Here is a 21,278-nt window from a genome sequence, read left to right as displayed (position 1 = left end):
TCAGATTGCTTCACAGGATAATACAAAGCCACTTATCACCTATTAACCAAAACATAAAGCAAATCAAACAAAATAAACTACACTGAGAACCCCCCCCCATCATAAATCTCACCGGTCATCGGTGAGGAACCCCTGGAGATGGACTCAAAATAAACACTGCAACTAATCATTATCTTTGCAATTGAAAAAAGAAAATGGAAGAAGAAACGATGATGTTCTCAAATGTCTTATTTTTGTGCACAAAAAACATTCATTTTAATGAAACCAGAAAATACTCACATTTACGCAGCTAAAACACAGAGACCTCCTTTTAATTGTTTAAAAAAAAACAACAATCAAATGATCAAATTTGTTGTGAGAATAGTGGATGACTCATTTTTGTCGTCGGTTAATAATCGATTCATTGTTGCAGCCCGACTCATTGAACAAAAACTGGATCAAGACTCGACTAGATAGTGTACCAACTTCACCTGTAAAAATTGCCAAATAAAAGCTTTTTTTTCCCCATTTCTCTTTGCCCCTCCCACTTCCAATTGACCACGCCCAATCACCGAACCACTTTCAGATGTAAACGTGCACCAGTAGGTCCTCAAAAATGCCATCAATGAAGAAGAATTATCTTCAGTTTCAATAGAGTCTTAAAAATAAGAGGATTTACCAGGGAAGTAAAATAAACTAAAATGAAAGAATAGATAATGATAGATATATACTGTAGTTCTACAACTACATGCTATGAAAGTGGCCAGTCCTTCACACACAGTACATGTGTGGACATGTTATGTGTGTGTGAGTGCGTAGATTGGTGAGATACCTGAGGTCCTGTGGTCAATGACGTGTCACACAAGCTCAACGTGGCAGAAAGGAGGGAATATTTTAAACTGGGAGAGTGAGACACAAAAGGGGCAATGATAACAGTCGTGTCCCTCACAATCAGATGCTGTTTGGGGAAACTGGTTCATGCCAGCCTGTGTTATCTGTGCACTCAAATGTATGTAGGTGTGTGTGTGAGAGAAACTGCCCTGATTAACCACACAGTTACATGGGAGTCTTCATCCGGTAAAAGTGGAGTTCACAGGCTTTACTCACTGTCGTGACCACGATGTGGGAGAGCGAGCACGAGCTAAGAAGAAGCAGCAGCAGCAGCAGCACATGCTCCACAGCAATCACAGCACAGGGAGGAGAGAGAATTCATTCTTCACCAAAAATACAATCCCACAACACACAGTATAAATAACTAAAAGCCTCCGACCAGGAACAAACTATAACTTTGACTCTCTTTGGAGAGCACTACAGAATGCATGTGTATCCTCCCAGTGTGACTTCAGCTTGATCTTTGGCAGGACAAATCTCACCCCTCATGCACTTGTGATGAGACTGCAGGAAAAAACAGCTGAAATGACCTTGTTGTATAGGAATATGTGATGTATGTCATCTCCTCCATGACCTTCTCTCATGCTGCAGAGCGAGTGTCTACAGAAACACATTTAATGATTTTATTCAACCTGAAGTTGAGCTCAAACATCTGAGCAACGTCTCTGCAGCTGGTGGAAAAAAATGACAGCAAGAATGTAGTGACTCAGCCCTGATCACCTGGGAGACATTTAAGCTGAGTCACAGGAAACCCCTGGTGGTTCTCGTTGGTCTCATCCAGTGTGAGTCCAGACTTTAAATTCAAGCTTTCACACATACGGTGAAGCTGGTGGGGTTTGGTGCTTTGTGGCCTTTGGGTTTCATGTAGGTCTGTTATTCTGAGCACACAGACCTGGAGTCCATGACAATCACTTGTTTTTATTCGTAGATCAGTGCAACATGACTGACTGACTGATGACTCTGCATCTCTGTATTAAAGGCTAATCCTTTGCTGATGTGAACGTGCAGTACCTGCTGGTGAGAGACTGTTAAACTACATCAGCAAATGCAGAGCAGAGGATGATATGGAAGCCTGTTACTACCAGACAAAAAAAATAAAGGAGGTATAAAATGTCGAAATTATGAGATAAAAAAGTCGAAATTATGAGATCAAAAAATCGAGATTATTAAATAAAATGTCATAATTATGAGATAAAGTCGAGATTATGAGATAAAAAAGTCATAATTATGAGGAGAGGAGCGGATGAAGAGACTGAAGAAAGGAGAGGACAAGACCAAAGGGACTAGAAAGATTATGGGTAGTGCAGGAGTTTTCTAATTCTAGGAGTTCAACTTTGTAGATGCAAGGTGCCTTTAAACCCCTAAGGAGAACAAGAAGAAGAAGAATCACTGCAGCATATTTTGGTTACACGTCTTTCTCACATGAACCTGGTGTTTAGCTGAAAGTTAGCAGAGCAGCATCTCTAATGGCCTCTAATGCTGAAGTGATGGAGATGTGGTGTCCACCATATCGTCCACTGATTCTTGATCCTCTTGTTCTTTCACTCCTCTCTTCAACGTAGTAAAACTGAACGATGAAAAACGGTTTGTGCTGTGTGTTGTAGTCAAACTGCTACGTTACCTTTACACAAGGCTTCACACAGTTTCTCTTGACTGTCCCTTATTATTATTACATTACTCCGCCACTGCTTCAGCCAGTGGCTGTTGGCTACAATGGCGAACCAACAAAAAAAAAAGAACAGATGTGTGGCTGGAGGGCAAAACTACAAAGGAATCAGAATGTGTCCCGGGCCATTTAAACTGTCATTCTGAAGTTGGTCAATTATTTTTACTTTGTCAGGTAAAGGAGAACCGGAGATACAGCCCACACCGTCCTGTCGGCCCTCTCATGAGAAACCATATTTTTGCTGTGTTGATGCTTGTAGGATCTCTTCAGTCTTTGTCTTCACCCATCTGTGTGTGTGTATATGTGTATGTGTGTGTGTGTGTGTGTGTCTGCCTCGTCCCACCTTATGTCATCTCTCCATCAGGGCAACCTCCTCACCAAACCTCGTTGCAAGCCGTTTCCAGACGCCACCCCAGTATCTGACTGTGCGGTATGTCCCAGCCATTCTCCAGTGGGGGAGGGGCCGTGTCTCATGCCAATCAGGCTTCGCCCCTTCCCCGCCGCTCTGCTTGCTGCCATCAGTCTCTCTTTCTCTCGCTCTCTCTCTCTTTCCAAATCTACTGACCTTGTCATTGTGTTTCTGTGGGAGTGAATGGGTCTCAGTGTTTAATGAGCTCTGCTTTCACATCTGTGGGAGCTACAGATGTTACACCCCACAGCTTGCGTAGGAGCTACCGGGTTTGGATGGATGTTGAGTCTCAAAGATGGTCAGGTGTTGGGAGGAAATAAGAGGTTGACGGTGTAAGTCCGGCTCCCCTGTGATTACCTTTTCCTCCTTGACTTTCCAAAGGCTGTTCATGTCCGTGCTTGCTGGTTTGGGTGTCGTGGGCATCTCAGCTTGTGATTCTCTTAAGTGCCTGTGCAACCACCTTTTGTCCCTTCTGCCTTTTTCTCTGACAGACTTACAGTGTTTCCTCCTTGCTTCCTTTGTAGCGGTGGGGCTCAGTCTGTATTTTTCTCCCACTTCTGATTGGTTCAGATCCTGCTGAAATAGTTGTTTTGTGTTAATACTGACCCAATGCTGAAGCAGATGAAATGATGTGGGTTTCCCTGGGTGTTCAGGTTGTCAGATTAAAAGTCACAATCTGTTTTTTAGAGGCTGGTGACGCAGGTAAGTCGTCTTCAGCTTCGTCATGTGTGAAATTTAAAACTACAGCGTTCAACCCTGTGCCGCAAAAAACACTTTCAGAGTTGTTGTATTCCAACACTCATGTTTCAGAGAACCTGGGTTAATTCCTTAACCTCAAGATCTGTTTTAACATCACTTACATTCCAGAGAGCTTGAGTTAATTCTTTAACCTGAATTTTTGCTGCTGTCTCGCTTTAATAGCGTATCCGTTGTGCTTCTGCATCACTCTGTGTCTCCACAAACACAAAAACAAAACGCCGCTGTACAGAGAGACGACATCATATTAGCTGCAGCGGCGGCAGCAGTGAGTGCTCAGTTTCTGGACTTCATGTGTGTTTTTGCAGAAGTGATGAAATCTTCTTGAATCATCTTGAAGCTGCTCTTTCTTTTAAGCCCAACACACACTGTACAATCCAGCAGAGGTGATGAATTTCAGCAGGGTCTTTGAATGCATCTCCTAGCTGCTCAACTTGGAGTTTACATTATTCGACAAATGATACCATCGAAGACGTGGATATAGAACCCACATGCAGCAAATCTTTTATAAGAAATTCATTCTTTTCCACTGATAATGTCACTGTATAAAACTCTAGGGTTGCAACCTCAGAGGGAAACACCCATGGATGTGGGTGTAGCTTTCTGTCTTGCTGTTTTTTGGTCAGTGTGTCTGTTCTCTTTTTCCTGTATGACCTCATGATTACAGCTTCTCCCGTCAATGCAGCCACTGTCATTAATTTCTCTTCCGCTGGCAGACGACGATCCACAGCCCACACACAAATCAACCTACCAATTTATTCCTGTCAAAGTTTACACCGGGGTTGTGTTTAATTAGCAAGAAGATGAAGCATTTGGGATTACAGGTTAGAGAATAATAAATGTTGGCCCGATAGTCAGGATGACACACACAGGAAATGTAGTGGCTCTGAGGCTAAAGAGATCTTTGAGTCCCCGTGGCATCCTGGCTCATCACATCACAGGCTAAAAGGTCACACTTAATTTGTCTGCCAGACTTCAGGAGCAACCACCAGGGACAGAAAAGTTATTGTCTTATCTTTTCATACCTCTGTGCCAAAATATACTCCTCTTTTTTTGTCTTTGTGTCAAGGCAGGGAAAAGGTTCCAGACACTAACACGCCCCTTTTATTTAATGAAGCCCATTTGTATGTGTTCCAGGTAAATGGTCCAGATAAAAGTAAACACAGAGCAGTACTTTGCTCTCTCCAAACTCCTTTTGTGCTTTAATTAATTATACAGAACTTGGCCTTTCTGTGCAGCTATTTGCATTCGCAATTAATGCTTTTGTCATTCCTCTCCCCTTTGATGTTGGTTTTAATTAAATAAGATACCGTTATGAGGGAGATTGATATCAAAGTTGTTACAAGAGGCTCTCGCCCGAGCAGCAAATGGGTGTCGCTGAGCAGCGGGTCGTTCAGGTGCACAGTCCCAAGCACAACTAGGCATTGCCTTCAAATGCAAATCAGGGTCAGTCGTGGATAATTGCAAAGGTAATGTTGAGGGAATCAGAATTTGCCAGATTGTGATCATTAACCAGAGGGGGTGCTTGTAAATAGAGTTTTGGAGTTGGGACAAAGAGACATAATCACCCTGTTTAGACTAGGTATTAACATCCACCCTGAGCAGAGGTCTCACTGCAACCAATGTGTCCTCGGATCTGATCACAGAAACCACATCCTGAGCATCAGGACAGCTTAGAGGCCACAGAGTGGGGTAAAGGTCCATTTTAACTACACTAAAGATGGAGACAGTCCAATCGGTTCGTAAAAACCACGAAGAAGAATGCGCCTTTAAAAAGAAGTTGGGTTAGGACATGTGGAAATATTTCCCATTAATGGGACGACTTAACATTCAGTGGTCTTACATTCAAACCCCATGAAATATGCTTGCGTTTCAGTCTAATTTTGGAATATTTGCACAATAAAATAACCTCTTCAATGGCCGCCATGTTTGTCGATGCCTGCGACTTGGTACTCGGCACTGCCCTCGAGAGGAAGTATCGCGCAAATGTCCGTACCAATGCAAAAGTAGGGTCGTGATGGAGATAACGTTTGGGACGGACGTAAAATGGTCAAAAAATAATGGGCCTTAAGCCACATCCAATCTCATGTGGTCACAGGAGACGCGTCTAGGACACGAATGCCAGCTGCTAACAGTCAGATCACTGGGGTGGATGTTATTACCTGGTCTGAACGAGGCCTCTGTGTGTGCTGCTGGTGACTGTGTCCATCCCTGTGTTTTTAGCTCTCCATGCTCTTCACCGAGGAGTGTGACAAAGTGCGGGACCTGATGCACGTCCACTCCTTCAGCTACGACTTCCACCTGCGCGTCGTTCACCAGTACCTGCTCGGATGCCACATGACGCTGCGGCAGGGCTACCAGCTCACCGACTTCCTGGACGACTTCATCTCCCATCACCCGGACATCCCCAAGTTTGGCCGCAATCACGTCATCCAAGGTGACTTTGGTGCGACGCGATGATGTTTCCGTGTGTTACTGCGGTTTCTCTGGAAGACCAGGTTTACCGTTCACCTCTCATCCAAGGAGGCTTCTTCAGTCCTGAGTTACTGACCCAGGTGTTTAGCCTCTGTGAGCTGGAAACCTGTCTCCAGAGTCGTTAAGTGAAACAATTCAGGTCATTCTCTCCCCTCACCCAGTTTCAGGTTTTTAGTCGAGGAGTGAAAGAGGGTCATAGTCACCTGAGAAACAGTCTGCTGTAGTGTGAGTGCTGAGCTCAGGACAGCATTGTTGGTGGCTGATAGCTGGAGCTTTAATCCACTTCCTCTGTGGGGCGGTGGTTTCCCAGTTTTAATGTAGATCATCTGACTGTCTGTCTTCTCTGGACCAAAACCTCCTCTGTTTAACTTACTGAAGATTCCTGAGGACCTTTACAGTCACACATAGAAGGACTGTATGTTTTCATGACTGGTCCCTTCTGTTGTTTTCAACTCAGCCCCCACCAGACGAGCGGATCACAGCGATTAACAGCTTCACAGAACACTAAAAAATAAGATCTACCATCATAGCTACGTAGTTTCTATGCATTACCTGCAACACCTCATATTTCCATCCTATTTTGGCTTTTCTTTCATACTGTCACCATGTGTCCATCTGTTTAGAACTAATACAAGGCCTCAGAAGATAAAAGTCAAATCTAATGCGATCCATGAACCCTAAATATGACATAAACTCTAAACTAACACAGGCAAAATGCTGTAAACAGAGAGATGTCCACCATCACCACCATGTGAGTGATGACTGCAGATGTGTGGAGCAGTATGATTTTAAAATGCTTGGTTATAACGTGGTGCAAATATCGTATTAACAGCAACGAGGTAAAAGACTATTCTCTTCAAAAAAAATCCTAATATTTCATCAGTTTCTGAGATATTTCCACATACATGCACTTGAACAGGTGAACCTAATAAAGTGGCGGGTGAGTGAACACTGCACACTCACTGGTGTTGTATATGAATAACTGCTGAACTTTCTCCTTGTTCCTCAGGGAGCTTCTCCATCTCCACCGGGATGATCACGGCTCACCAGCTCTACAACTACATCACCGACCACGCCAGCACCTACGGCATGAAGCCGCTCCGAATGTCCAAGACTGCGCTGGCCACCGACAGCAAGAAGAGCTCGCCTGACCTGCACGAGTACGCCCTCGTGGCTCTGTGGAACAGGTACAGGTACACGCCACTGAAACACAGAAATAGCCCGCTGCCGAGATCAGCACTTTCTTATTTCACTGTTCTGTCCCTCTTTAGCTCGGGTTCCTACAAAGACCTGGAGGGCCTGCACCACCACGACGACTTTGACGTGTCCCTGGTGGTTTGCCACAATGCGGTTCCGTTTGAGGAGCAGTCGGACGGGGAGAGGCATTTGCTGAGGTGAGACGATGAGAATGAACAGATTAAAAGAGTCAGAAAAGTGCAGAATACGGAGGAATGGTGACAGCACCAGCGCGGTCGGCGATGAGAGAAAGTGAGAGGGAGAAAGAGAAGAGAATGCCCACGGAGAAAATCACTATTGATGTTGTGATTCTTCTAAATCTCTCTTTTATGTGTAGGTTGCGTTTCTTTGTGATCATGACCAGTCAGCGTGAGCTCTTCCCTCGGCTCACGGCGGACATGCGCCGCTTCAGGAAGCTGCCTCAGATCCACCGGGACCCCGGTGAGCCGGGCGGCCGGCTCCCGCCGGACCGAGCGGAGGCCTGCGGGTCACGCGAGCAGGACATCTGGGAGGAGACGCCGTCTGAAGTCGCGGCCGCTTCGGCCCCGAGTGACGGGAACGAGTTTTACCCTCTGGCCAGAGGTGGAGCGGATTCTCAGGGGCTGCTCTACCCCTCGTCTCTGTTCCCGCTGCTCAACAACGAGGTGGCGTCGGCGCGCAGACAGATCCAGGCCATCGTGGAGCAGGCCATGGGTCACTGCCGCAGGGACAACCTGTGGAGGAGGCTGTTCCACGGCGAGCACCTGGCACTGGACAAACTCAAGCTCACCAAGCTGTCGTTCAGCGAGCTGGAGGAGCTGCTGGCAGCCGTGCAGAGCCGCTCAGTGGGAGAGATCGACCCGCAGCTGGTGAGACGTCCGACATGGCCCTTTCACTTTTACATTCATCCATTCACTGTCTTTTAAAGGCCCAGTATGTAACACTTGAGAGGTTTTATTAGCAGCTTGTATGAGCGTATAACAGCTTCAAAAACAAAGTCGTTTTAGCTTTTTCGTAGCCTTAAAAGAAGCCTTTTATACAAACTTTATACACAGCCATCTTTCTATGGCAGCTCGAATGGACAAACTAGCCGTCTCATTTCTTTTTTGAGTTATTTCCAGCCTTTTTACTTCAGAATAAATAACACAAAGTTGTGATAAACACTGTATGTCAAACAAACATCTTGGAAATGGCTAAAATTGTGTGGATTCTTTTAAAAAAAAGCAGCTAAAACTCTTTTTTAATATTTATTTAGAAAAAGCACTTTATATGCTATATAAATAAACTTTACATTACTAAATCAACTTTTCAGAACAGCATAGCGTGTCACAGAAGTGGCTGTAAATGAACAGTTCATGTTGTGGGTTTGTGTCCTGGTCGTTTTAAAAACAGGTTTTCTGTTTAAGTTTAAGTGCTTAAGTGGACGCAGCTCATGATTCATGACAAATCAATAATAAGAAGGGAAGTCATTTGTCTTTAAAGGACTTACTCCATTCATGTTGTTTGGATATTGTGAGTGCATTAATATGTGCCTGGTTTTTTTGCAGTTGCTAAACGCACACATTAATTGTAATATCTGTAGAATTTCTTATCCAAACGTCACCAAAGTTGGCGCTGGACGCACCGGTGTCCTGAGTGAGTCTCCTGCCAAGTCTGCCAACAGAACTAGATCACATGTATATGACTCAGCTGTGATATATGAGGTCTGTGTGTGTGTGTGTGTGTGTGTGTGTGGTTCTGTTGCTGCAGGACTGTTTTCTGACCATGGGTCCAGCCTGGTACCAGAGTCTCATCAAAGTCCTGCTGAGCCGTTTCCCTCAGAGCTGCCGACACTTTGACGACAGCGGCACCCAGTACCTGGTGAGGAGTAGAATGACACGAGGCTTTGACCAATAACGCCAAAAACTACCCTGCCTACTTTACCTTTAATGGAAACAAGTCGTGTTCTATGCGCACGACGCTTAACCAATTTATTAGATCACCACCCACAGCCACAGCCGCCCTAAATGAACACAATATTGGTCATTTTTGTATGTTTCTGTAAAGGTTAGTACAACAGTATGTAGAAACTATTTCACTGAAATGCTGAATTATAATTATTATTGTTATACATGAACTGTTTTGTAAAAAAAAAAAAAAAACCTAATTATTTCTTGATTAAAATGTCAAATTATAGTTATTTACTTTCATTTCTGAACAGAAAAACGAGTTTTAGTGGTTGATTGTTGCGCTTGATTCATTTCTGACTTCTCAGAAGAAGTCTCACATTTGGGTCTAAAAAAAAAAAAAAGGTAATTTCACTTTTCGCTTATTTGCCAAATAAATAACAATCGATGGTGTCATAAATAGATCCGCAGTAACATAATAAGACAAGACAATCGTTTATTAGACTCACGAGAGGGAAACTTAAGGTGTCACAGCAGCAAAGATGAGTTAAACTAAAGGTGATGAATCTGTGAATGTACAAGATAGAAAAATATTGACTCTTCAGATAATAAAAAGTCGAAAATAAACTTTTTTTCCACACACACAAGAATGAATGAATTTAATGAGTTTAATGTCGTTGTCTCAGGCCGTCCTGAACCAGAAGTTCACCGACTGCTTCGTTTTGGTCTTCTTGGACGCACAGGCGGGAAAAACCGTGAGTTTTCACAAGTCGGTGCTCTGTGATTTTGTGGATTTATTGACAGTATTTCACAGACGTGCTGACGTTGTCGTTTCCCTCCTGGATCAGAGTCTAAAGGTTGTGTTTCGGGAGCCGCTGCCGCCTCCGCCTCAAGCCGGCGGCGGCAGCAGCAGCAGCAGCAGCAGTCCTCCTCCTCAGCTGGTGTCCATGTATCATCACCTGGAGTCCGTCATCAACACCGCCTGCTACAACCTGTGGACTGGACTGTTGTAGAGCTGATGTGTGTGTGCGTGCACGCCGGACACACAGAGACGGGGAGTCACGGCAGAGAGGAGGACGCGGAGGACAGTGTGTGTGTGAGTGTTGTTGTTGTTGTTGTGATGGAGCAGAATTCTGAATCGTGATGATGTCACTCTCATGTCAAACATGTCCACCTTCATTCTGTCGTACTGACCACTCACGATAAGATAACGGCCATGTTGTGCGGAGCTCCGGACGTCACGTGACTCATACCGCTCGAGCCGCCATGTTGGCAGGAAAATCCTCTGTAAAAATGAGCGGCAAACTTTAAGACAAACTTTGAGCGAGACATCCCAGAACCTGACAAACAGAAAGAATATCTGATCCACATACTGCCCCCTGGTGTTTCTCCTGAGTATGGAAGCAGACGTTAATCATGAAAAATAATCAATATATTTCAGTTTATTAGTGAGTTTTTAACAACGCTGATGTCGGCATACAGACTTCACAGTTTACTGCTTAATCGCTATTATCAAATACAATGAATTAATATCAGTGTGTCTTAAAATGCAGTTAGGCTTGCACTTAAACATCAGTAAGAAGTGTAAAAAACGGTTGTCGATCAGGAAAGGCCTGATATGAAGTGATCACAGTACAGTAAGCTGAATTCCATCACTCTCCGTCTTCTCCGCTCACTTTTCCTGTTTTAAATCCACAGATTTTCCTGCCAACATGGCGTCATTTTGAAGCTCCATTACAAACATTTAAATTGCTGCTGAATCTGAAAGATCGCCCGATTCTGCGTACACTTACTTAAATGTTGTCCATGGTAAGAGACGGCGGGTGTTACGCTGACATCATCATCATCAGTGACTGGATTCATGTAATGGGAACATAGATTGACTGAAGTTGCTAAGAGAAGGACAGACTCACAGATGAAAAGCTCACCTCCCTGGTGTGGAGGTAACGACCTCCGTAATCTAAGACACATTGCAAAATTCAGCTCAGCAGGCGTCAGCACATTCTCTCATATCAATCAGCCCGAGCAGCACGGCACACATTTAAGAGAAAACGGTGGCGACTTTTCAGCTCAGATTTTCTTTTCTACTCAACTGAATTCTGCTGAAACTCCAAGGGAGGTTTCGAAGTCCAGCGTCTATGACGTCATGTAGATTAGTTTCAGCCTCTCAGACCCTGTGCCTTCTGATAGTGTTTCTTTCACCACCATGTAAGTCATTGTTGTATAATTCATACGCAGTGACAGACAGCAGAGTGAGACTTTAATGGTTACATTTCCTCCAAAGTGTCAGACCTGCTCCGTGTTTTCCACCTCACTGCCGAGAAAAAAAGAAGAAAAAAAAGAACCCTCCCGCTGCCCTCAAGTGCCTTCTGCCGTTTGTTTGATCGTTTCTGTCTTTCTTTTTCCCTGAGTTTCTCAAACGTCTGCAGCGATACTGTTGTCATTCCATCAGCCCTGCACACGCACACACATGCACACACACACACACACAGTCCTCCCTCTGCAGTCAAAGTGCCTGAGTCAGTTTGGATATAAATGTGACAAATATCGCCTCTCACAAAGCAGGAAAATGGGTCATATTAACTCTGACGATTTGCATAATAACATGCCACATGTCATTTCCACGGCAGCGTGTCGAGTGTGACTTGTGTGTTTCTGAGGTGGCGACGAGTTTACAGGGGAAAAAGTCGTTAAAATCACTGAGAAAAACGCTGATCTCCACTGAAAAAAACCCGCGACTCAAACATGTAAAATAGAAGAATTCTACTCTGAAAACACTGGAGAAAACAACATTAATGTGAAGTAGAACCTGTTGACACTGTAATATAAAGACACTGCAGCCGTCGCTGACTGTATAATGTATATTATTATGAATGTACAGAATACTTTATACAGGATGTTAAAAATCATGAATAAAACACGAAGGATAAACGAGAATGTCATGAATCAGTTTTGTGTGTGTGTGTGTGTGTGTGAACCAGGCCACTGAAACAAAGACTATATTATAAAAACAACAATAATAATAAAAATAGTAACTTTATTTATAGAACCCTTCATTAAAAAAGTGCATCACAAGGCGGAACATCAAAAACAGTAATTACACAATTTAAAATTCAATTACAACCCATAAAGTTCCCCATTAAAGGTCTAATATGCAACATTCTAAACGTAGAAAATGAGATTATTCCTGTTTTGAGCAGATTAAGGTCAAAGTACCAGGTTGTAGTTCAGTACGAGGTCACCATTTATCTAATAAAGACATTTAATAATCCCATAACTGTCCAACAAGTCATTTGACAGACTTAAAACTTGGCAGGGGATTTACTCAGAGCACCAGTGTTTGCGCTGCCCACTTTGATGTCGCTTGGATAAGAAATGTGACAGATATATATATGTATATATATATACATATATATCGCTAACAATGCCACTCACAGTGCATGCACCTCCCCAAGCCCCAAAGCACAGCATCCTGCGTGAACGTCTGTATGTCAGCAAACTTTCAAACACACCAAAAACATAAAAATACACAAAAACCAAGCACATACTGAACGGGTTCTGCACTGGTGTTTGTAAAAACTACAACTCAGCAATAGACTCCGTGAGTCTGGCTGGAAACGTTTGTTGTATTTAGGACTTTTTTTTGATCTTGTCAAGACCAGCCGTCCACATGGAGACCAAAAACCTGGTCCTGGTGAGGCAGAGGCTCATTTCTGATGAACTGGTTTGGTTAATGAACTGGTTATGAATGGACTTAGGGAAAAATGGTTTTATTTAGGTTTGCCCAAATGAATGGAATCCAATGCAAGTTGGGGTTTTTTTGTGTTTAAATCAGTGTAACAGTCAGGAGATCCCATCACTGCTTGCTGCATGTCCAGTAATTTTTGATCCATCCCAGACCTTCCTCTGTGGAGCCTTCAGTAAAGAGAGAGAGATGATGATGATGATGATGATGGTGGTGGTCAGACTTTTTGTTTTTCTAAATCTGCTCCATGTAAAGATATAAACAAATAATCAAAAGCACACTTACACAGAGGATGGTATTCACAGCCGATGTATCCCTGGTAGTTGAGTCTCTCCAGCAGGTTGAATAGGTAGTTGTAGTTGAGCTCTCCGTCGCTGTCGGGCTCGTTCCTGCCTGGAATCTGAGCGACCTGAACGTGACCTGCGAATCACGCGGCGACACAGATGCATCGTGGTTTTCAGTTTCAAAAACAGCCCCTCCCACGCCAAATTATCCTGTCCTGTACATGCGATTTTAAGGACGCATGTTTGATATTTACGACTTGAACAGCTGGCAAGTGTGTGACAGTACGTGGCAACTCGTCCGCGATGGGTGACATTGCATCTACTGTACATGGCGTCCACTGGAATGTCCTTCCTGAAATGGTTTGATTAAATGCCAGAGTCTTGACTGGATCATCTAATCCAGGGTTTCTCTATCCTGGTCCTGGGGATCCACTGCCCTGCATGTTTTTGATGTTTCCCTGACTCCAACACACCTGATTCAAATAATGCGCTCATTAACAAGCTCTGCAAAAGCCCGGTAATGACCGATTCATTTGAATCAAGTGTGTCCCTGAGAAACACTGGTCTAGTCTGTGTTTTTTCCGGATTAAAACATTGAAAATTGGTTTCAAAGTTGAGTTCAAAATTGTTTATCCTCGAGTGTAGGACAGGCTTTATTAAGTGAAGCAGAACAACGTGAGGACAAATGCCGGGTAAAATCCTTCAAATTTGACTTTTTATCTATGAAAACAACTTTTAAATATCATAAATCTTCAAAGATTAACCAGTGTAAGACATGTCAGTGAGTTTGCAATGTGTCTTTGTTCTGCCTCTAGTCCAATCACCCTCCCCACACCAAAGTCCATAGAGAAAATCAGAAATTTGACAACACAGCACACCCAAGTGGTTTGATCTACTGCTGCCTCCATCGGTGAGTTGAAATGTGTTCTTTTGTGACTTTGGTGTTTGAGCTAAAGGCGCTGATTTTCTCAATGGGCTTTGGTGCAGGAGAACAAACGTTTTACAACCTTTAGTTTCAATCTGAAACTCAACTTATTCTCAAGATATCGGACTTGAACTGTCCTTTAAATATAACAGCATTTTTACAAGTTACCATAATTGTAAGACTGGTCATTTTTTTTTCCTGACAGTACAACCTAATGAAAGTGGCAGTGCACAAAATTATTGTTTTTAAAAGGCACAGCAACAGCACAAGGTTTAATGGACCATGAGATGGAGACACGGCTGTGCTGTGTTAGTGTTGAGTCACCTTTCCACACACACACACACACACACACACACCAGCCATTATGTACATCATTTACTCTGTGGATGAACAAACTTTCACTCCATTACTAGAATTATTGTATCCACCCGCTGGTTTTTATTGAGATTAGCATAATGGGTAAAAACAAGTCTGAGTGGACCACAAAAAAAATCTAAGTAGTCACAGGGGTTATTTATAAGGGTGACAAGTGACCTTCACCCCTTGACCTTTAACACCCATGCTCAAATCGCTCAATGATTGAGTTCAAGTGCCTGTTTTTAAATACTTTATTTGGAAAACGAAATATTAACCCTATGTACATTTTGTGCCATTCATTTTTTTTAATATATTTTTTTCAATTATTACTGTACTGAATGAATATAGTGCACATGTTCATATTGCATATTCATTTTTGGAAAAATGTAGAATTGTCGTTTCTCACAAAAACCCGACACATTCGTTCCTAGAGGCAAAAAAATGTCCGCTTCCCAAAAAACGGCTGTTTTTAAAAAGGGTTAACATCAATAGAAACAGGTCTATTCAACTAAGCATTTTATCTGGTATTTTAGTCAATACTGTTAACAAGTAGCTTTAAAATCATGTCTACTTGCAAATGTGTACATTTTATTCCATATTTTTTGTATTTATTTTATACTTTTCATTTATACATAGTTTTACAAAACTAGCACATTAAATCCATATTTTATGTTGTTATTACATGTTTTTCTTAGTTATTCTTTCCATTTCTGAGATGTCATGGGCTGTCGTTTTCCAGGGCTTTTTTTTTCTATATAAATATAAATAGTAGACAGTTTGGCAGGTGTCTCAGACAAAGACGTTGAATCTGGGTCACAGGTTTCTCTGTTAATCAGCAGCGATTGTCGGCACCTGTGTTGTTCCCCCTCACAGCTGAGGTCGATCAACCTGATCATCGTGTGAGGTTTTAGAGACAGACTGACAGGAAAACTCTGCTCCAGACACAAAGTCAACACCTGCAGTTGACTTTTTCTTTTTTCCCTGTTTTCTGATTTTAAATGTGGGATAAAAAGTGTCTCCGTTTAGTTTCCTCCCTCTTTTCACAGACTTCTGCTCCACTTATTGTTTTTGGGTCCAGTCTAGTACTTGTTTGTTGATATGTGGGTTGAGCGATAAATCCCTTTTATTGATTCATTTGCATTTGTAGTTCAAGAGAATTGGTTTGTAACAGTTTTCTTTTTAACTTCCTGAGCTCCTGCATTTCATATAAGATCCTTGGGATTTGGGATATTGTTTCAAGGCAGTGAACTTACAGAGAAGGTTCTATTTTTGATGTTTACATTATCATGGCATCCAGTCTTGTTTATAGGCTTGTATTTTTCTCGCACTTTAACCCTTCAGTGTCAATTTTGTCCAAATATCTTTGTCATAGTCTGTCAGTGTAACTTGTTTTTTTAGGAAGGAAAATAAAATAGATTAAGACTGTGTGAGAAAATCTACTTTTTCCACACAAAATGCTGAATAACAACCCAAATGATTCATTTTAAATGACAGGGTGAATGAAGTAGGCTTGGGTGTCTCAATAAAAGAAACTTGATAAATAAGGTGACACAGGTTACATGTTACTCACCTATTAAAGGTAAATACTTCTGTATGTTCTGAGTCAGGTTGCCGTCCATTATCTGCCAGTGGAAAACGTCCTGAAACAGTTTTTAAACATTTGGTCATTCAACACATTTTTATTTTATATTTCTTAATGAATTTAATTCCAGGTCAGTCACCATCTGCAGCTGGATGTTGGGTTTTCCGACCTTCTCCAGAATCTTAGCTGCTGCAGACACAAACAAACAAACTCTTATTTACTCAGACTCTAAGTGTCCACAGTGGTCAGTGTTCTCAGTGTCTCACCGTGATGAGGAGAGTCCAGGAAATACCTGGGATCAGTGATCCTCGTGTTGATTGGTTCAATCAGTCCAGTGATTCCTTCCTGTGAGGAACACGGTCTGATTATAGTGATGATTGTTTGGACACAGTGTCCAATTTAAACTTATCTACCCTTTATATCACAGAGAAATGATGAGTAAACTACAGAAAATATTGTGTTATTTTATTTTATTAAAAAGAAAAGAAATGTGTGGTTACAGTGAAGGTCAGTCACAGCTGTGTGCTTTTGCTTATTTGAATATTTTATGTCAAACTGTATAAAAAAACATCTTCCTCATTGGTTAAATAATAAAATAAATATCACTCAGCAAGTAACGTTAAATGATGTTATTAACCATTTAGTGATTTAATGCAATGTTTAATGCAGTTATTGCGAGTAACTAAGGTATTAATTCATGCATTATTCAATACCTGTGGAGCACTTTAAAATAAGGGTCACAGGGAACATTAACTAAGGGTAATAATGGTTAAATAAATGCTAAATTATACATTATTAAGGTAAAGTATGTGTTAAGTAATGATTCAGTATTCAGTACTATCATACATAAATGAAAGCTTTTAACGTAATTTTTCACTTATTCACTAATCTGAATAACATTAACAAATTGTTATTTAAAACATGACTTAACTGTTGGTAAATGCTTTTACTTAGCGTTAATTCAATGTACCCTTATTGTCAAGCTTCACCAGTGGCAGTTAAACTGACGTGTATATGATGTGCAGAGTGTGCTTTTATTTTGGTAAGTTTTCAGCTGTTTTGTGTGCCAGAGAAGGAAAAGAACAGGGGGTTACCATGGTAACTAAACAAGTTGCTAATTCATATTATCAGTGAGTACACTTTATATCATCTTGAACTCTAACTGTGCTGCTTCTGTTGACGTGTGGGGGACAGTAAGACGGTCACCTGACCTTTGACAGGACGTCTGCGGCGTAACTCAGGTTCCGGACAAAGACGGCCTCCATCTCCTTGGCAACCGCTGACCTGTGTGACTCCACAGGAACTCTCCCTGCCATCAGGTGGATCCTGACGACGGAATGTGGAGGTAAAAGTAGAACCAGTCATTAAATTGTCACGTAATTAATAAAGGGTGCGTTTGCAAACTCCATCTTAGGTCACTGAAAACCCGAAAAACACAGAACGACCACTGTTTGTCGCCCCCTGGCGACTTTTCAATAGAAGACAACATCCACATAGTTTTACATGAGGTCTAAATATGGCGTCACCTCTTGCAGTCCAGGGCTTTAGCGTAGTTCACGGCCACATCCAGACCCTGTCTGAACTCTGTCTCTCTGCCAGGAACTGCTGCCAAACCAAGGTCACCTGCCTTTAAATTTCCTGGAACACACACACACACACAGTGGACTCAATAAATGTAAAGAATATTTTCTGGCATAAACACTGATTTTGACGGGACCAAAACCTGGTCCTGATGATGCAGAACCTCATTTATGATTGTTTTGGGGAAGTTGTGAGAGCTCAGATTTGTATTGTAGTTAAGTTAAAATTAAGGTTAGACATTAACTAATTATGGTTAAGGTTAGCCATAAGGCTTTGTTTAGGCTGTCCAAATGAAAGAGAGTCAATTGTGTGAACGTGTGTGTGTGTTCTTGTATGTGACCGGAAAACGTCCAACTTTTTTTGTAATATTAAAATCACAGTGTTTGTTTCGATATTCCCAATGAAATAAAACGTTCATGAGGCAAAACTGTAAGTCTGTAAATATGAAAAAAATCTAAATTTAAGTGACGGGATGCATGTGGTCCACAGGACACCTCTGCTATAAACCATAGGGAGTGAGGACAACAACATTTTGTCTGGTTTTAAGGTTAACGTGAGAATTGGGTTTGAATTATCAAGGGTCAGGGTTCGACATTTAAGCTATGTTTGTGTGTGCCTACACACAAACACACAAGCGTCTGCTAAATGACATGTAATGTAATGTACATGTCTTAAGATACTTGTAACTTCCCATTTGTCAGACAAATCTGTCTTTGTGAGGACATTTAGACCTTGTGAAGACAGTTTTGGCTGGTCCACACAACTTTAACAAGCTTCTTGAGGATAAAGTACTGGTTTTAGGGTTAAGGTTAGTGTCCACACAAATGACGCAAAACCAGCGTGTGTGTGTAGCTGTGAGGACATGTTCTTTGTAAAAAATGATTAGGTCATGTTTGTCTGGCCCTCACAATTTTAGAGGCCTTTTTAACGGTTAAGATCTGGTTTTAGGGTTAGGAATACGCGTTAAGTTAAGGGGTTATGGTTAGTCATTTCGTTGTCGTGGTATGCTCCACAGTAATGTGTGTGTGTGTGTGTGTCTATGTGAGGACAGCCGTTTTTTTGTTTGTTTTTTTACCTGGCGGGGTGTTAATGAGCACCACCTCCACACCTGTGTCCTCCCTGGCTCTCTGAAGCTCCCCCGGCTCACAGTCGTAGAGCCACGCAGCCTCCACGGCCTTGAAACCGGCCGCGGCGGCGGCGTGGATCCGCTGGCTGAAGTCCGGAAGCTCCGTGAACAGCCACGTCAGGTTGGCACAAAACTTGAGCGGAGCCATGACGCTTCTGTTCTGTCAACGTCTTCAGATTTGACCACACACGCACACACTACAGCACGTTACTGTGCTCACAGCGGAAACTCGAGGAGCGGCCTTCAAAATAAAAGTTCACAAACACTGCGGCACGTTCGCTACACAACCTATGGTACAAATACATCTAGTAATTCAATCAAACTCTTATCAAACAACACAATCAATATCCGTATTCTTTTTGTACTCTATATGTTATATCATAAAAGAGGCTTGATTGTTTTATTTTGAAAGTATCCGCACTGACAGCAGTTTTGACCAAAGTAAAGGCGTGTTGTTGTCACATGACTTTTCCCCATGCTTCCTGGCACCGTGCAGATGCACGTAAACTTAAAAAGCTGCTGATATGAACGTATGAAACTGAAATTCTCCAAATTAAACTGCAATAAATGTGTAATAATAAACTTTTAACTGTAAAATCAGGTTAAACAACTGGAAAAATACTTTTATTGTGATTATTATCACAATGCAACCCAATATACCGCATTACTATGGCATTACAACAACTAGACAACTACTTCAAGTTATACTGGGAAGATTTCTTTGGGAGTTATTAATACAAAAATACATAAACTTTTCTATAAAGTCCTTTGGACTCTTAACTAAATGTGTAGGGTCACAGAAGACTTTGACCAATCACAGGCCAGTTCAGGGAGAGAATATACTGCTTGGTGCATTCCAGTTGTTGTCGGGAGTCAGACATTTTAACTGGAACACCTCCTTCAGGTCGGATTTCCAAATCAGAACAACCTCTCAATTAGGTGACTTTTAAAATTGAAAGTTGTAATTTCTCACTGAAATGGTTTTTAAATTTTGTTCGGCCACGTTGGATTTCCTGCTGCATTTTTTTTCAATTGACAAACACACGTTTGTGGTCTTTAGGAAAGTCAGATTCTCACAAAGCTCGACACACAGATTCAGAATAATTGGCCGTTTAGTTTGATACCTCACCAAGGCTTGGGCGTGGCACACTGGCTCTATAGCACCCCCACCCCGAGTCACGTTGGGCCCTTTTATTGCTGATGCTTTAATAGTACTTCTGTCTTAATTGCTTCACATTAAATCAGTTGTACACATAGTACTGTTAAAATTGTATTTGCTGTATTGCTAATAGTGTGTCCCTGTTTTTTGTAACTTCTCAATTTGAATGTGGTCACTCCCAGTTCTGACTTCCGATGAAAATGGAACGCACCATCTGTCCATCTTATCAGGACAGAGAGCTCTGATCCCCAAAACTCAAGCATTTCATTCACTTGGTGAATGAAAAACTGCAATCAGCACTACTTCTGTCCAGCGTTCCTTTCTACTGTAGCTTTAACTACACCTATCAAACACCTGCTCCTGGTCTCTGTCTTCTGTGTCCACCTCTCACCACCTTCTACCCTTTTCACCTCTCACACTAACCAAAGAGACAGAATAACACATTTGAACTCACCGGTGCAGTGGATCAACAGCTCCTGTGTGCTGTGATGTAAAACTCACCCGATTTCTCTCCATGGACTTTTCTTTGAGCTGTCAGATACAGTAGGTGAGTTTGTGTACAGGTGTCCACAGTCACTGCTGGACTCATTATCTCTGAGCAAACAGCCTCGCTGACTCAGTGTAATGTATGCAAATGCTAACATGGTTGCACCTCTGACAAGAAGTGATAATCACACTTTCGCTGCTGCTGCTGCTGCTGTTGTTGTTATTGTTGCGGCAGAGAGTGCAGTTCGACAGGAACATCGTCATCATCAAAAACTACAAATAAGCTGTTGCACACAGAGAGGACTGTCATTTTCACAACATAACCCACTCAATCGGCATGTTTTACCACAGAGATCGTCCATTTGTCCTCATCTGACACACAGAGGAATGCTGCGTTCCATTAACATCGGAAGTAGTAAGGAGTTCACAGTGTTCCAGTTGAAAAGAGAGAAAAAAACATGGACAGTGTTTGCAATACAAGTCAATAACAACGCTCAGTAACATTTCCAAGTACAAAATTAAACATACTATGTTTATGACTGATTTACTGTTATTAACAGTTATTAGCAGTGTTTGTACAGTGCCTGCCATCTTGGTATGCCATGTCAGGGTTGATAAGGTTGCTCCAAGTTTCTAAGTTCCGAGTTCCAACTACAATGGACACATGGAACGCACAAGAAGTGTCAGTGTTGTAGTTCCAGTGTGTGAGAATTGGTGACATCTAATGGTGAGACTGTGATAACAGCTACATAGTCA

At 42.1% G+C, this 21,278-nt stretch overlaps 2 protein-coding genes across 10 annotated transcripts in view; one reads left to right on the top strand and one right to left on the bottom strand.

Moving 5' to 3' along the window:
• The window catches only part of szt2 (SZT2 subunit of KICSTOR complex), a 99,703-nt gene extending 87,751 nt beyond the window's left edge, over positions 1–11,952 (top strand). For 5 of the 9 annotated variants that reach the window (XM_044044439.1, XM_044044440.1, XM_044044435.1 and 2 more), the window contains 8 exons: positions 2,901–2,966; positions 5,925–6,138; positions 7,186–7,369; positions 7,448–7,570; positions 7,750–8,260; positions 9,141–9,251; positions 9,964–10,032; positions 10,126–11,952. In XM_044044439.1, coding sequence (XP_043900374.1) covers positions 2,901–2,966; positions 5,925–6,138; positions 7,186–7,369; positions 7,448–7,570; positions 7,750–8,260; positions 9,141–9,251; positions 9,964–10,032; positions 10,126–10,290 — 1,443 coding nt within the window. In that variant the 3' untranslated portion in view covers positions 10,291–11,952. The remainder of the gene's footprint in view (positions 1–2,900; positions 2,967–5,924; positions 6,139–7,185; positions 7,370–7,447; positions 7,571–7,749; positions 8,261–9,140; positions 9,252–9,963; positions 10,033–10,125) is intronic. The other 4 variants (XM_044044443.1, XM_044044438.1, XM_044044437.1 and 1 more) reach the window with 2 other exon arrangements.
• Positions 11,953–12,294: 342 nt separating this feature from the next.
• hyi (hydroxypyruvate isomerase) lies at positions 12,295–19,093 on the bottom strand. The gene is made up of 8 exons (XM_044044444.1): positions 18,827–19,093; positions 17,697–17,808; positions 17,382–17,496; positions 16,437–16,515; positions 16,310–16,359; positions 16,159–16,228; positions 13,308–13,442; positions 12,295–13,192 (listed from the first exon to the last, which is right to left on the bottom strand). The coding sequence occupies exons 1-8, from the start codon at positions 19,023–19,025 to the stop codon at positions 13,134–13,136; spliced, it is 819 nt and encodes a 272-aa protein (XP_043900379.1). The 5' UTR covers positions 19,026–19,093; the 3' UTR covers positions 12,295–13,133.
• Positions 19,094–21,278: the final 2,185 nt, after the last annotated feature.

The sequence above is a fragment of the Solea senegalensis genome, linkage group LG14 (assembly GCF_019176455.1).
Source record: "Solea senegalensis isolate Sse05_10M linkage group LG14, IFAPA_SoseM_1, whole genome shotgun sequence".
NCBI lineage: Eukaryota > Metazoa > Chordata > Actinopteri > Pleuronectiformes > Soleidae > Solea > Solea senegalensis.
The sequence above is the reverse complement of the archived record's forward strand: the minus strand, read 5'-3'. Positions and strand labels throughout refer to the sequence as shown.